The 13,264-nt window shown below is 36.1% G+C and overlaps 1 protein-coding gene across 1 annotated transcript; it reads left to right on the top strand.

The window, feature by feature from the left end:
• Positions 1 to 3,519: 3,519 nt before the first annotated feature.
• On the top strand, positions 3,520 to 8,502 carry LOC107479871 (monodehydroascorbate reductase, chloroplastic/mitochondrial). Its single transcript, XM_016099967.3, is given in 16 exon segments — positions 3,520 to 3,714; positions 3,799 to 4,070; positions 4,173 to 4,250; positions 4,555 to 4,626; positions 4,833 to 4,951; positions 5,040 to 5,124; positions 5,378 to 5,467; positions 5,865 to 5,966; positions 6,067 to 6,156; positions 6,372 to 6,452; positions 6,682 to 6,697; positions 6,700 to 6,823; positions 6,912 to 7,000; positions 7,074 to 7,136; positions 7,312 to 7,352; positions 7,634 to 8,502. Coding segments are annotated over 16 exon segments (1,467 nt in total). The 5' UTR covers positions 3,520 to 3,701; the 3' UTR covers positions 7,766 to 8,502.
• The last annotated feature ends 4,762 nt before the right edge of the window (positions 8,503 to 13,264 follow it).

Raw genomic sequence — 13,264 nt, 5'->3', positions numbered from 1 at the left:
TCTCTCTATAAACTAACTAAAGCATTCCCTCCAAAATTCAATTATGACTTCCCCCCTTGACTCCTCTTGATTTCTACATGAAATAGGCTCAGAAGTGAGTTGGATTTGGGTCTGGGAAGCCCAAAATTCGCCCCCAGAATTTTCATTTTAATGAAGTCACGTGCCAGCATCGACGCATACGCGTGGGTCATGCACACGCGTCGCTTGAAAATTTTTCATCCACACGTACGCGTCATGTATGCGTATGCATCACCATGCAACTTCGAATTCACGCGTGTGCGTCAGCTGCACGTGCGTGACGGTGAATGCATCCCAAATCCTTGGTTTTCCATGATTTCTCTACTTTTATGCTTTTCTCTTCATTCCTTTTATTCATCCCTAGCCTTTTCAACCTGGATTCACTTAACAAACACATCAAGGCATCTAGTGGAATCAAAGGTTAATCAAAATTAATCAATTAAAGGCCTAAAAAGCATGTTTTCACACTTAAGCATAAATTAGGAGAAAATTATGAAACCATGCTATTTCATTGAATAAATATGGGAAAAGTGGATAAAATCCACCTAAATTAAGTACAAAATGTACCACGAAATATTGGTGCATCAGAAAGAAGAGCAATAAAACTCACGAATTAATAATCATTGATTACGGGAATAACCCATGAACTGTTGATAATCTTTGATCTCGGGGATAACCCATGAACTGAGGATCATTGTTTGTTGTGTATTGATCTCGAGAAAACCCATGAAATGAGGATCGGTGTTTGTTGAGTATTGATCTCGAGGATAACCCATGAATTGAGGATCGTGTTTGTTGTGTATTGATCTCGTGGAGACCCACAAACTGAGGATCGTGTTTTATTTGTGTGTTGATCTCGGAGACGCCCACGAACTGAGGATCACTGTTTCCCCTTGTGCGTAAAATAAGGGGTCGAGCCTTGCGCCGACTGCCAGTAGTCACGAAGGAGTGGTATTCTTAACCACCGACATATATGCACGAAGGACACAATGGGAAGCCATATCTAGGACTAGTTCCTAGGTAATGTCGGGATGCAGGATGTAAACCGACACGTGAGCTCATGACCTGCATAGGACAAACATGCATCATACTTGGTTGTGCATTTTTTCTGTTATGATTGTTGAATGAATGTGTGCTTTGTTTGTTTGTATTCTATTATCTGTGTTTGTGTCTTATTTTCTTGTATTCTTATGTTCGTGTTTTGTGTTCTGTTTTCTCTTTTTTCTCTATTTATCTGTTTCTTCTATTTACTGTTTCTCTGTATTTTGCTATTCGTCTGCTAAACAACATAGAATTAATGAACGTAACTAATAACCCCGACCCTACTAAGAACTCCGCAATTCTTACCCCTTTTCTCATCCTTCCCCCTTAAGATGGAAGCGTGAGTACGCTTCCGTAGTTCGCTAACAACCGTTCGCAAAGAGGATTCCGTTCTAGATGGTCTTCTAAGTCTAGGGTGACTCTCATTCTCTGTTTATATGTATATATTGTAAGACCAACCAATGTCTGCACCCCATTTGTATGCAAACTTTAACATAAATCCTGTGTACGAGACTACTGTTATGTGGCTACTTGATGTGGTACCAGAGAGACATCATATGGCAATGTTTGATCGTGTAATGGAGTAGTAGATGATGTTCCATCTTTTGATGACATTCCACCTGACTTGAGTTTTGAAGACCTAGATGTACTTTTCCTCACTTTAGTAGTTTAGAGGGGCTAGATGAGTTTAGAGTCTAGGCTAGCCTGGGTGCCAGCTTAGGGACTTCTTGAACAATTCAGGACCTAGGATGTTGTGTGTATATATATGTATATAGATATTATTTAGCTATATCTAGGGGTGTTCTAACTAAAAGTCTATACTCTAATAAAGGCTGGATCACCGAATATTGTCAACTGCTTGTGATGTATTTATGTGTGGTTGTTTATAACTGTTTTATCTGTTATTATTTATGAATTGATTATGAATGATTCTGTTTATTAATCCATACATTAAAAAAAAGTACCTCGCAAAATAATTACACTTTTAACAACGAATCAGGTTCATATAATAAATGATAGATAATAATTAGGAAGACAAGTTGGTAGTGCTTAGTTTCTAGTATGATCATGACGTACCAGAAATTGGGTCGTTACATTTTCCATGTAATTATGTACCATCACAGGCTTACACAACAGAACCAATATATATATAGTAATAATCTTTCTCAATATCGATTTAATTATAAAGTAAATCCTAAGAGTCGAGAAGATACGCAAACAAAAAAATACCAACTCTTTGCAAAAATCACGAAATAGCATAGAGACCAACTAAACCTAAATATCCAACAGCTTAAAATTCAGATCAAATCGTTATCTTCGTAATTTTTAGATCTCAATTCTGAAAAAATTCAACTGACCAGGAAATTATGATAAACATAAGCTCGAGGCTCCCAGGAAATGACTTCAACCCCCTGTTCTTTGCTATCATCTTTAGCACCATCTCTTATACTCAAAAGAACTGAAAAAAATGATAAAAAGGGGAAAAATCAAAATTTGAAGACAAATTAAGATAGGATCGCAAGGGAATCAAAATAGGATAGGGGCAACCAAGATCCAGATCACAATGAAAAGTATGATATCTCACCTGGCGAAACTCCTCGAAACCCTCACTTGTGACCAGACAGGTACGGAAGAAGAGCCTGCTAAGTGTTGAACCCGTATTCTCCGTAACCGTCACCATCCGTTGGCCTGAACCCTTCGTCGGCGCCAATTGGGTGGAAACCTACAGTCCTACTGGGAGAGTAGAAAGACCGCAAGAAGCAGTCGGCCAGAGATCGAGAGAGAGCAAACCAGCGAGAGAGAGGATGTAGCCCAGAGAGTGAGATGATATAAGAGAGAGAGAGAGAGAGAGAGAGAGAGAGAGATCACAAATCAGGCAATAGAGTGGACAACAGATTTTTACCAACTCTCTTTGACTAATTAGCTACTTTCTAAATATTTATTTAAAAAAATGAAAAAATGCCATATCAGCATAGACTCTACGAGGTTTTTATGGTTTATTGATAGATTTATTTATGATCTAAGAGAGAGACAGAGACAAAAAAAGAACGTAGAACAGGTAATAAGGTGGACACAAATTTTTATCAATTCTCTTTGACTAATCAGCTACTTTTTAAATATTTATTTAAAAAAAAATAAAAAACGAGAAAATGCCATATCAACATAGATTCCACGAGGTTTCTATGGTTTATAGATATAGATAGATAAATTTATAGATAGATAGATAAATAATATCACGGAGACTAATCTGATCCTAAAATTCAAATGCATAATTCAAATGGGTCCAATTTTTTTTGTTTCTTTGATATCCTTTAATTTTAATCAATTAACAGGCTTAGCCCAAACGGCCCAATCATAACACCATGTCAAAAACGACCTTGGTGGCAGAAACATGGCGAGGCTCTGAGCAGCTCCAATGGAGAAACGCAACATATATAAATGATCTCCCCAATCGCCAATCGCCAATCGCCAATCGCATTTGTAAAACTCACCCTATTGATTGTTGAATGGGAGTTTAGCGTCTTTAAGTCATGCCCCTTCGAACTCTTCTAGAGCCACCCTAACACACTTCAACAACAAGAAGTCAAGTCATAAATATTAAATCATTATTATTTAATTAAGTAATTATTATAAAGGCATCAATGCCTTCCTCAGGTGCGTTCACGATCTTCACCTTCATCGTCTAGCATTTGATTGCTTCACCTGTGCACTCTTGTCATTTTCCATTACCGATTTCAGCAGTTCGCAGGCTCGCTATGGCAGCAGCATCCAGCTCCCTCTCACTCAAGCAGGGGCTCTTACTTCGCCCTTCGCATACCAATCCTCTCACCCGACCTCGTCCTTCTTCCACTTCCCTCCCTTCCAGAAGCTTCCGCAGATGCTACGCCGCTTTCGCCAACGAGAATCGCGAGTACGTCATCGTTGGGGGCGGAAATGCCGCGGGATATGCTGCTCGCACCTTCGTCGAACACGGCATGGCCGATGGTCGTCTTTGTATTGTCACCAAAGAGGTCCTTTTCTACTTTCTGACCTCTCTCTCTCTCTCTCTCTCTCTCTCTCTCTCTATCTCTCTCTATCTCTCTCTGTTTGATTGATACGATTTACAAATACAGGCATATGCGCCTTACGAGCGTCCTGCACTCACAAAAGCGTATTTGTTTCCACCGGATAAGAAGCCTGCGCGCCTTCCTGTAATAATTTTCCTCCTTTCCCTATGATATGCCTTTGCTAGTCCTGATTGCTGTTTATCCAATTGTTGTGCTGTCAACGGTGTATTGGAATTATACTCGGTTATTTAAGCTATCTAATTCTGGAAAGTTCTGTTAGAGTTTGTTTGTTTGTTTGTTACAAGTAGGCAGTTAGTTATTCGATGCACCTCATTGTATCAGTCTATTGCTTATAAGCTCAGTTATATCACGGTCAATATAAGATTACTCATTTCTCATTTACTCACCTGTCTTTGTAAATCCTTACTTTTATATTCTTAATTCCTAGGGTTTTCACACCTGTGTTGGATCGGGTGGAGAAAGGCAGACTCCAGAGTGGTATCAAGAGAAGGGGATAGAGGTACGCTCTCTTTTGCTGTTGCAATCATTTTGTAATACAAGTTGTCGAGATTGTTTTTACTTTTGTGTTTGTGCGCGTTATACTATTGAGACAGGATTGCTTGAAATGAAATGGATGGTTTTATTCTGGAAAGCTCTTAATTTGAAGTAGCATTGTCAGGCTGGAAACAGTTTTCATACATTTCATGCTACTGGTTTACTGTTCAGATGTTGTACCAAGATCCAGTCAAGGATATTGATATTGAAAAGCAAACTTTGACAACTAATTCTGGAAAACATCTGAAGTATGGCTCACTTATAATTGCTACAGGGAGTTCAGCCTCGAGGTATCAGTCTATTTACTTTAGTTCATCTTATATTGTTTTAATAAAAAACTGGTCCTCAAAATCTGATTGTCAACTGTCTTGATGATAGATTTCCGGAGAAAATTGGGGGAAACCTACCTGGCGTTCACTATATCCGGGAGGTTGCAGATGCTGATGCACTGATTTCATCATTGGTAATATATGGTCAAGCCTATTTTGACCTATTGTTTTACTAGTTTGAATTTTTTTCCCACTTTTGAAGTGGTTAAACTTTGCATTGGCAGCTTTAGCATCCTTCATGTGAATTGGGATTTTGCAAATTGTGCATATTTCCTCCAAGGGTTACCTCAAAACTGTCATGTATTATGATTCATTATGTATATATTTACAGTAGATAAATTTATTTGAACATATACTCTTCTGTTCCTCATGGATTTAAGTCTCCAGGGAAAAGCAAAAAAGGTTGTAGTTGTTGGAGGTGGATATATAGGAATGGAGATTGCTGCTGCAACAGTTGCTTGGAAACTTGATACAACAGTAAGTGTTTTCCTCAATCCTTATCTCCTGTCCTGATTCCATTATTACCTACTAATGTGTTCAGCTAAACCGAAAGAAGTCATTTAATTAGGTACTCTGGGTTATGCTTTGACAATCCTTACATTGAGTAATTTTGGGAATAATGAATAAGTGTATGACATTAATGCTTCCTGATCACTGTTTTTTTTAAATAGTCTACACTGTGGTAGGGAATGGCATGACAAAAATGACTTCTTACTGTTACTGTGTATACATATTCGCGTTGTTTTACCTACTCTGGTTATTATACTATGAGAGTTGCATACATATGTTGTCTGTATATACATTAAAAAAAGTTGGTTATTTTGTAAAGTTTTTGGCCTACTGACTCAAATTTTATGTCCTCGTTAAAATATAGATCATATTTCCCGAGGATCATCTCTTGCAAAGACTGTTCACTCCTTCGCTTTCCCGGAGATATGAGGAACTCTACCAAAAGAATGGTGTCAAAATATTGAAGGTCTGTAAAACTGTAACTTTATGTATTGGCTATGGTTGATATTGCTTAAAATCTCTTTACATTTCCTTTTCTTTTTCTCTCTTTAAATCATATTCAAAAGGGTGCCTCCATAAAAAATTTGGAAGCTGGCTCTGACGGACATGTAGCTGGTGTCAAACTTGGAGATGGATCTGTTGTAGAAGCTGATACGGTAATTATTTTCAAGTTTTGTTATTTTCATGTTGTAAAAACTTGGATATTGCTTAAAATCTCTTTACATTTCCTTTACTTTAATATAAAGCTTGACTGCTGTGACACCTTCTTTTGTTATTTGCTTTAGTAACATGAATTATTAGAACAGAGAGGTTACTTCTGTATTAGAGAAGTTCAATGAATTGGAAATTACGTTCTTCTTCTGGTTTGCAGGTAATTGTAGGCATTGGAGCAAAACCTGCTGTGAGTCCCTTTGAGCGGGTGGGCTTGAATACAGAAGTTGGTGGATTACAGGTAAAGCCAATGAATAACAGATTATTTACAACAAAATTATAGGCATGTTGAAATACAGTAACAGTTGAAGAGCCTTTTGTTTATGCCATCCTTTCACTGACTTTTCCTCTTCTGTGAATGTACATCATCAATTTTTGGAGACTGTGTTCTTTGTTTGAGCTACTCTATTTGAGCTACATTTACAGATGTAATTTGATAGAGCCCTAAACTTAAGTTATCCGTATTTCAGGTTGATGGTCAGTTCCGTCACCTGATGTCTTTCCGAAAACTGGACAGATATATAACCGTACTGCTCGAGTGGAACATGTAGATCATGCTCGTCGCTCAGCACAGCACTGTGTAAAATCATTACTCACTGCACAAACTCACACGTATAATCAACCATCTCTTCCTGCAATTAACTTAGAATTTGTGGTTATGTCCCTGCTGATCTATCTTAGTTTCATTTATGCGTTTCAGGTACGATTACCTTCCATACTTCTACTCAAGGGTGTTTGAATATGAAGGGAGCCCCAGAAAAGTATGGTGGCAGTTCTTCGGAGACAATGGTAAATGTTCTTCAAAATAAAATATAAGAGAATTTTTCTCCGATCCTCTTACTCTTAAATTTTCTTTTGGCAGTCGGAGAAACAGTTGAAATTGGAAACTTTGATCCTAAAGTAGCTACCTTCTGGATTGAATCTGGTAGGTCTTTTACGGTCCCTTTATCTTCTGTGACCCTTTGTATTAATCTTTGGATTACCTAGTTTATAGTGATGTTCGCAAAGACATGCTATTGTGTTATTGCGGAATGTATGCAAGTGCTTATTTATCTTTTGATTTGCAATTACTAAGAATATAATTACTTGATGCCGTTCAGGTAAGCTAAAAGGAGTGCTGCTTGAAAGTGGGAGCCCTGAGGTACTTGCTACTGTTTCTTTCAACATTCAACTGCATATAGTAGCTGTTAGATTTAGATAGTATACACATGAAGTTGTTTGCCATTATAAAGAAGCATCTTCATGAAAATTACCTAATTTTACTTGGCTTTTAATTTGAGTTTTCAAACGCTTTAAACTCTTTCATACCTAAAAAATAAATAAAAACTTGCCTTTATTATATGTCCTAGTGTCACAGAAGTGCAGCTACAAGTCACAGATTTTTCGGGAGATCATTTTACATATATACTTTTTTTTTCTCAGGAATTTCAGCTCCTGCCTAAACTAGCCAGAAATCAACCCGTAATTGATAAGGCGAAGCTTCAAAGCGCATCTTCTGTGGAGGAGGCCCTAGACATTGCTTGGAGATCCTTGCAAGTTGAAGCTACAGTCTAATACAGATCTTGGCAATTCCACTCTGCTGTAACTGCTTTTCAGCGCTAAGATTACCGGCCATCAAAATCATCCTAGTAGAGAGTAGGGGCCGTCCCTTTGAGAGGAAATAATTTTCGTGGTATTCTCATCTTGGTCACGACGAGCTGAATGTCTCCTTTGGATATGATCCGCTGCCATTTGGGTCTATGTAACAACAATAATTTCTTAATAATTCAATACTTTGGATAAAGTATATTTTTGTTCTCGAAGTTTGATAAAAATTTTAAAAATATTCCTAAGTTTTATTTTGTTTTAATTATGTTCTAAAAGTTTTCAATTTACATCAAATATACTCTTTGACTACTAAATTTTCAAAAAAATTTAAGACCAATCTAATAATAATGTATGAAAATTATACTTGATTTACTTGTGTTGAGGATTGTTTTTATGAAATTGTTTTTGAATTGGTCTTAAATTTTTTGAAAAATTAGCCGTCAGGGGTATATTTGATGCAAATCGAAAGCTTTTGAAACAAAATTAAAACAAAATAAAATTTAGGGTATTTTTAAAATTTTTGTCAAACTTTAAGGACAAAAAATATACTTTATCTCAATACTTTTGGTCATTATATACCCACAAATTCCCCCTTCTCCCTTGGGACATGGGGGAAGGTACACTTCTTGCAAGGTAGATATCATCACCACAGGGTTACTGTTAGCAGATTAGCCTTATTCAAATTTCATGGTTGTTAGAAACAAGTTTTTGACCAAAAATAATTTAAGGCCGGATAAAAAATTAGGAATGAAGAGTGAAAGGATAAGAAAAGACACCGGCAAAATACAAAAGATAAGAAAAGACAGATAGGAATTTTTATAATAGTCCTTTAAGAAATCTGTTTTTAGTAATTTAGGTTATAAAAAGGGTTTTTCTTACTAAACATTTAAAGAATTTGTTCTTAACAACTTAGATCAGAATGATAAAAATTGAAAAGAACTAACATTTTAGAATTACCTTAGGTTAGATCTTTCAATTTTCTTCATGCAATAAGTAAGGCTAATTACTTGCCTTGCTTGAATACATATTGAATAACGTGCATAATCGCTCCCATAAAATTTATTCATTAAAAATTGTATAAATTGTCTCACAAAAAGTATTTAAATAGATCTTTAACAAATTAGTCTAAAAGATAAAATAAGATAACTTAACTCCTAAAGATAAAATAACTAATTTAAATCAAATTTGATCTTGTTAGATTAGATCAAATTTGATTTAAATTTAAAATCCTAAAGATATAATAATCAATTTAAATTATATATGATCTTATTAAATTAGATCAGTTTTGTTTTAAATTTAAAATACTTAAAAATACTAAATAAAATAAAATCAAATCAAATCTTTTGATAACCCTGACAATAATTTAAATTTAATTCTAATAAACTAAATTCGAATTTATGTCTTCCCAATAAACTTGAAGGCCATTTTTGAGATTCTTGCTATCTTCGCTTAACCCAATAGATCTTATGTGTTGCCACCACTTTAGCACCACTATTTTTGAGATGAACTCTTGGTCTCCTTGATGTCCAAGACTAGCATTGTATAATTCTTCTAGTATTTAGATCCTTGAATATGACAAAATTACTATTTTGTCCCTTCTCTTTAAAATTATGAAAATACCCTTCTGAACACGTATCATCCTCTCCCTTTTGATAACCCCTTCGCCACCTCCATTCATGAATCAGGAGCATATAGAGAAATATAAGAACATCCTCGTCACTCGCAAGGAGTTGGCACACATCCTAAAGGACAAAGAAGAGGCAAATTAACCCACTTAGGAGATAAACCCACCATTTAAGCATCACATTCTAGCAAAATCGTACCCTAAGGGGTACAACCACTTTCGCAAGTTTGATGGTACCGTGAGTGCCAAGAAACACATCATATCATTTTTGGATGATCTCAGAGTGTTCAGGAACCATTAGAAGTTTGAGATTAGGGAGTTTTCGAAGTCATTGACGGAAAGGGCGTTCACCTGGTATGCTAAGCTAAAAGCCAATATCATCAACACCTGGGAGCAATTGGTGATGGAATTTTGCAACAAGTTTCTAAAGGAAGAACCCTCCATGCACATCATGGACCTAGGAAGAGTGAAACAAAGACAAAGAGAAGGATTAGTGACATTTATCAAGAGATACATAGATCAAGCTTTTATTTTGCATGGACACCCTCTTAGAACCACAATTGGCGTATGAGTGTATTAGAAACGTGGAAGATGGGTCCTAAATTTATCTGTTCATGAGCAACATAAATATCTTTTCTATACTCTTGAAGACAGCATCTGACATAACTGAGGCAATGAAGTGCAATGAGAGGAGATCTAAAGAAATTTTTCCTCTAGAGGTGTGTGTTGCTAATTGTAGGAGCAGAAGGCATTCCTATCGTCAAGGTCCTAACAGAAGCAGTCCTCCACCGTCGTTATCCCTTTCCATAGCTCAGGCCATGGTGGTCGTAAATGGATGGTTCGAGGACAAAACATTGAGTCCCAGAAGCTAATGTGTGTGTGATGGTGAGAAGTATATTTTGATAGTGAGATGATACTATATACAAATGTGGATGTAAAATTTATTTGGATGAGTCCAACATCAGTTATTATTCCTTGCATGATGTCATTTGTAGAGCTACAAAGTGGACTATGCCAATACATGTACTGGGAGTTTTTAAAGAGAGTCAGTAATATTTTATACAGGTAGCCTTTGTTAGTTTTCGGTGGTGTAATACAATTTCAAGTAATAAATGTGATCGATGAAGCCACCATGCTGGAGATGTTAATGATCTATCGACAGAATCAAAATTATGTGTGGATGATCGAGTTGTATGTTGAATTCGGGGAGTTGGCTATTAGTCACAAAGTGAATAAAACCTTCGTAAATAAAGGGGATGACATAGACTGGGAAGAAAACAATAGTGACAGTGAAGAAGAGTTCTTAACCAATAATGACATGTTGGGAGGAAACGAGACTATCGACACAAAATTTTAGATTGTAATAAACACGGTAGCAAGCCAACATCCTTTTGGTGTGCCATCTTTCATGTGTTTTTTTGGATCTCAAAGCTATGAACGCACCAAAATTTTTTGAGTTGGCAAACTCAGATATGTCCCCGTATTATTTTTTTGTTATGACAATTTTACTCTCAATTTTAAAATTTTGACTATACGTTTTAATTTTAGATGTTGAATTATTTAAAATATATTTGTTGAAAGCACATTTTTTATGGATTTAGTTAAGGTACCAATTAAAGTGTGTTTTAAAAAATGTTGATTAATTTAAAATGATAACTTTCACTGATTTTGAAAGTTCTTTTTAATAACATTATTTTTGTTGAGTTAAGAAATTAACTAACATAATTGATGATGACAAACATTAATTTTATTGGGCCAACTACCCAATTAGTTTTGATGATTTTGTTCTAAGTGGTGCAGGCTAAAATTCAATAATGCAACAACCCAAATAAATGGAACAAAAATCTGAAGCTTTCATAGTATGCTACACTTACAAATAAAGCCCAAATTAATTTAGAACTAAGAAATATAGTTGTAGCAGCTCAATATGATGGAAATTAAACTAGAAACAAAAAGGGCTACAAAGCACTAAAATCCCAAGGTTGTTAAGCAATAGAATTAGTTGGGCTGAATGGAAACATATTTAACCCAAGTCCAAGTTGACTCCATCAAGCTTCTCATCCAAGATTGAAGACTTCCCTCTCTCTACTTGCTTTGGTCAGCATCAGAACAAAAGAGAGATAGCTTCGTTCCTTATTCATTTCATCAAAGAAGAAAGAAAGAGAAAGCTTAATCAAAGAAAGCAAAGGTCTAATCACCCAAATCAAACCCATCATTATAAGTCAAAAGTTAAAGGTGATTCATTTCCATTTGCATGCATGTTAATTTCTTCACTTCTTCTCCAACTTTCTGTGATACTATTTTTGGTTAAATGAAGAAAAAAGTCTTTGATCTCTGCTGTTGTAAATCAATGGTTCACAAAGTTTCTTGGAGGCAAAGCACATTTTTAATGGTTTGGATTTAGGTTTACCACTGAACAACTTTCTCTTTGCTACTCAAATGTCTTCGGTCAAGCAAAAAGAAGACAGTTTCAAAATCCCTAATTTAGGAATTAATGGAAGATAGTGAAACGCTATGTTGGTAGCACACAACTCGAGAAGTTGACTCTAAGGAGTGTATCTCAGCAACATGCAACGAGATACAAAAAAAATGTTGTTCCTATCTGGTTTATCACATAGCAAAGAGGCTGTTGAAAAGTCAATCTCCTTCATGTTTTACAGATTGTAATTTTTTTTAATGTTTATCTTTCTATAATTTCTTGAGGTAAAAGGCTGAATGAGTGAGTCATTAAAAGAGCCTAAGAGAGAAAAAGGAAGAGAGATACACATGAGTGAAAAGCCTAGAGTTATTTCAGATTTCTTTAGGTTGAGTCTGTGTCTTGTATCTTGTACCTGTGAGGTACCCCTTTCTTAGTTGGGTGAGCACTAAGAGTGAATAGTTAAGTATTAGCAAACCAAGTCAGGTTAGGTTAGAACTTGAGAGTGAAAGAATTGTGTCAATCCTGTGGAATTGGTGTATGTAATACTTTAACTATTGTGGAAATTCCACTACTATTATGGTGGAGACTGGATGTAGGTTGCATTGCACAAGGTAATTGAACCAGGATACATGATGGTGTCAGCTTCTCTCTTCCCTGCTCTACTATGTTTTTTGATATTCATGAGACAAAAATAAATTGTCTCATAAATTTTTCGCTGCTGAGTTCAAACAGAATCAGAATTAAAAGTTTGACTTAAAGAGTTATTTCAGTAACATAAAAGAAGGCCACAGATTCAACCCCCCTTATCCGAACCTTCTACAACATTCAATTGGTATCAGGAGCTAAGGTCTTAAGAATCAAGCTTCACCTCTTGGAGCAAAGGTCCAATGGCGAACAACTTGGGCACAACCACAGTTGCCTACACTCTAACTGAAGGTCAGTCAAACAACAGGCCACCCTTCTTCAATGGGAAAAAATATGCCTACTGGAAAGAGAGGATGAGAATCTTCATCCAATCCATTGACTACAACATATGAAAGATTGTTGTGAGCGGTCCCAAGATTCCAACAAAAACAAGTGCTGATGGAGTAATGACTCTAAAAGAAGAAGCTAAATGGAATAAAGATGATGAGAAGAAGATGGAGCTGAATGCTAAGGCCATCAACCTTCTTCACTGTACTATCAGCTTTAAAGAGTACCGAAAGGTGTCTAAATGCAAGACAGCCAAAGAAATCTGGAAAAAACTCCAGGTTACACACGAAGGCACTAAACAGGTCAAAGAAACAAGGATTGATATGCTGCAAAAAGAATACGAGATGTTTAATATGAAGGATGGAGAAAACATTGATGAAGTGTTTGAGAGATTCTCAATCATAATCAACAACCTTGATGTTATGGGTACAAACTACTTAGAACAAATCCT

Source organism: Arachis duranensis, chromosome 3, assembly GCF_000817695.3.
Source record: "Arachis duranensis cultivar V14167 chromosome 3, aradu.V14167.gnm2.J7QH, whole genome shotgun sequence".
NCBI lineage: Eukaryota > Viridiplantae > Streptophyta > Magnoliopsida > Fabales > Fabaceae > Arachis > Arachis duranensis.
This window is presented reverse-complemented; position numbering and strand designations above follow the sequence as displayed.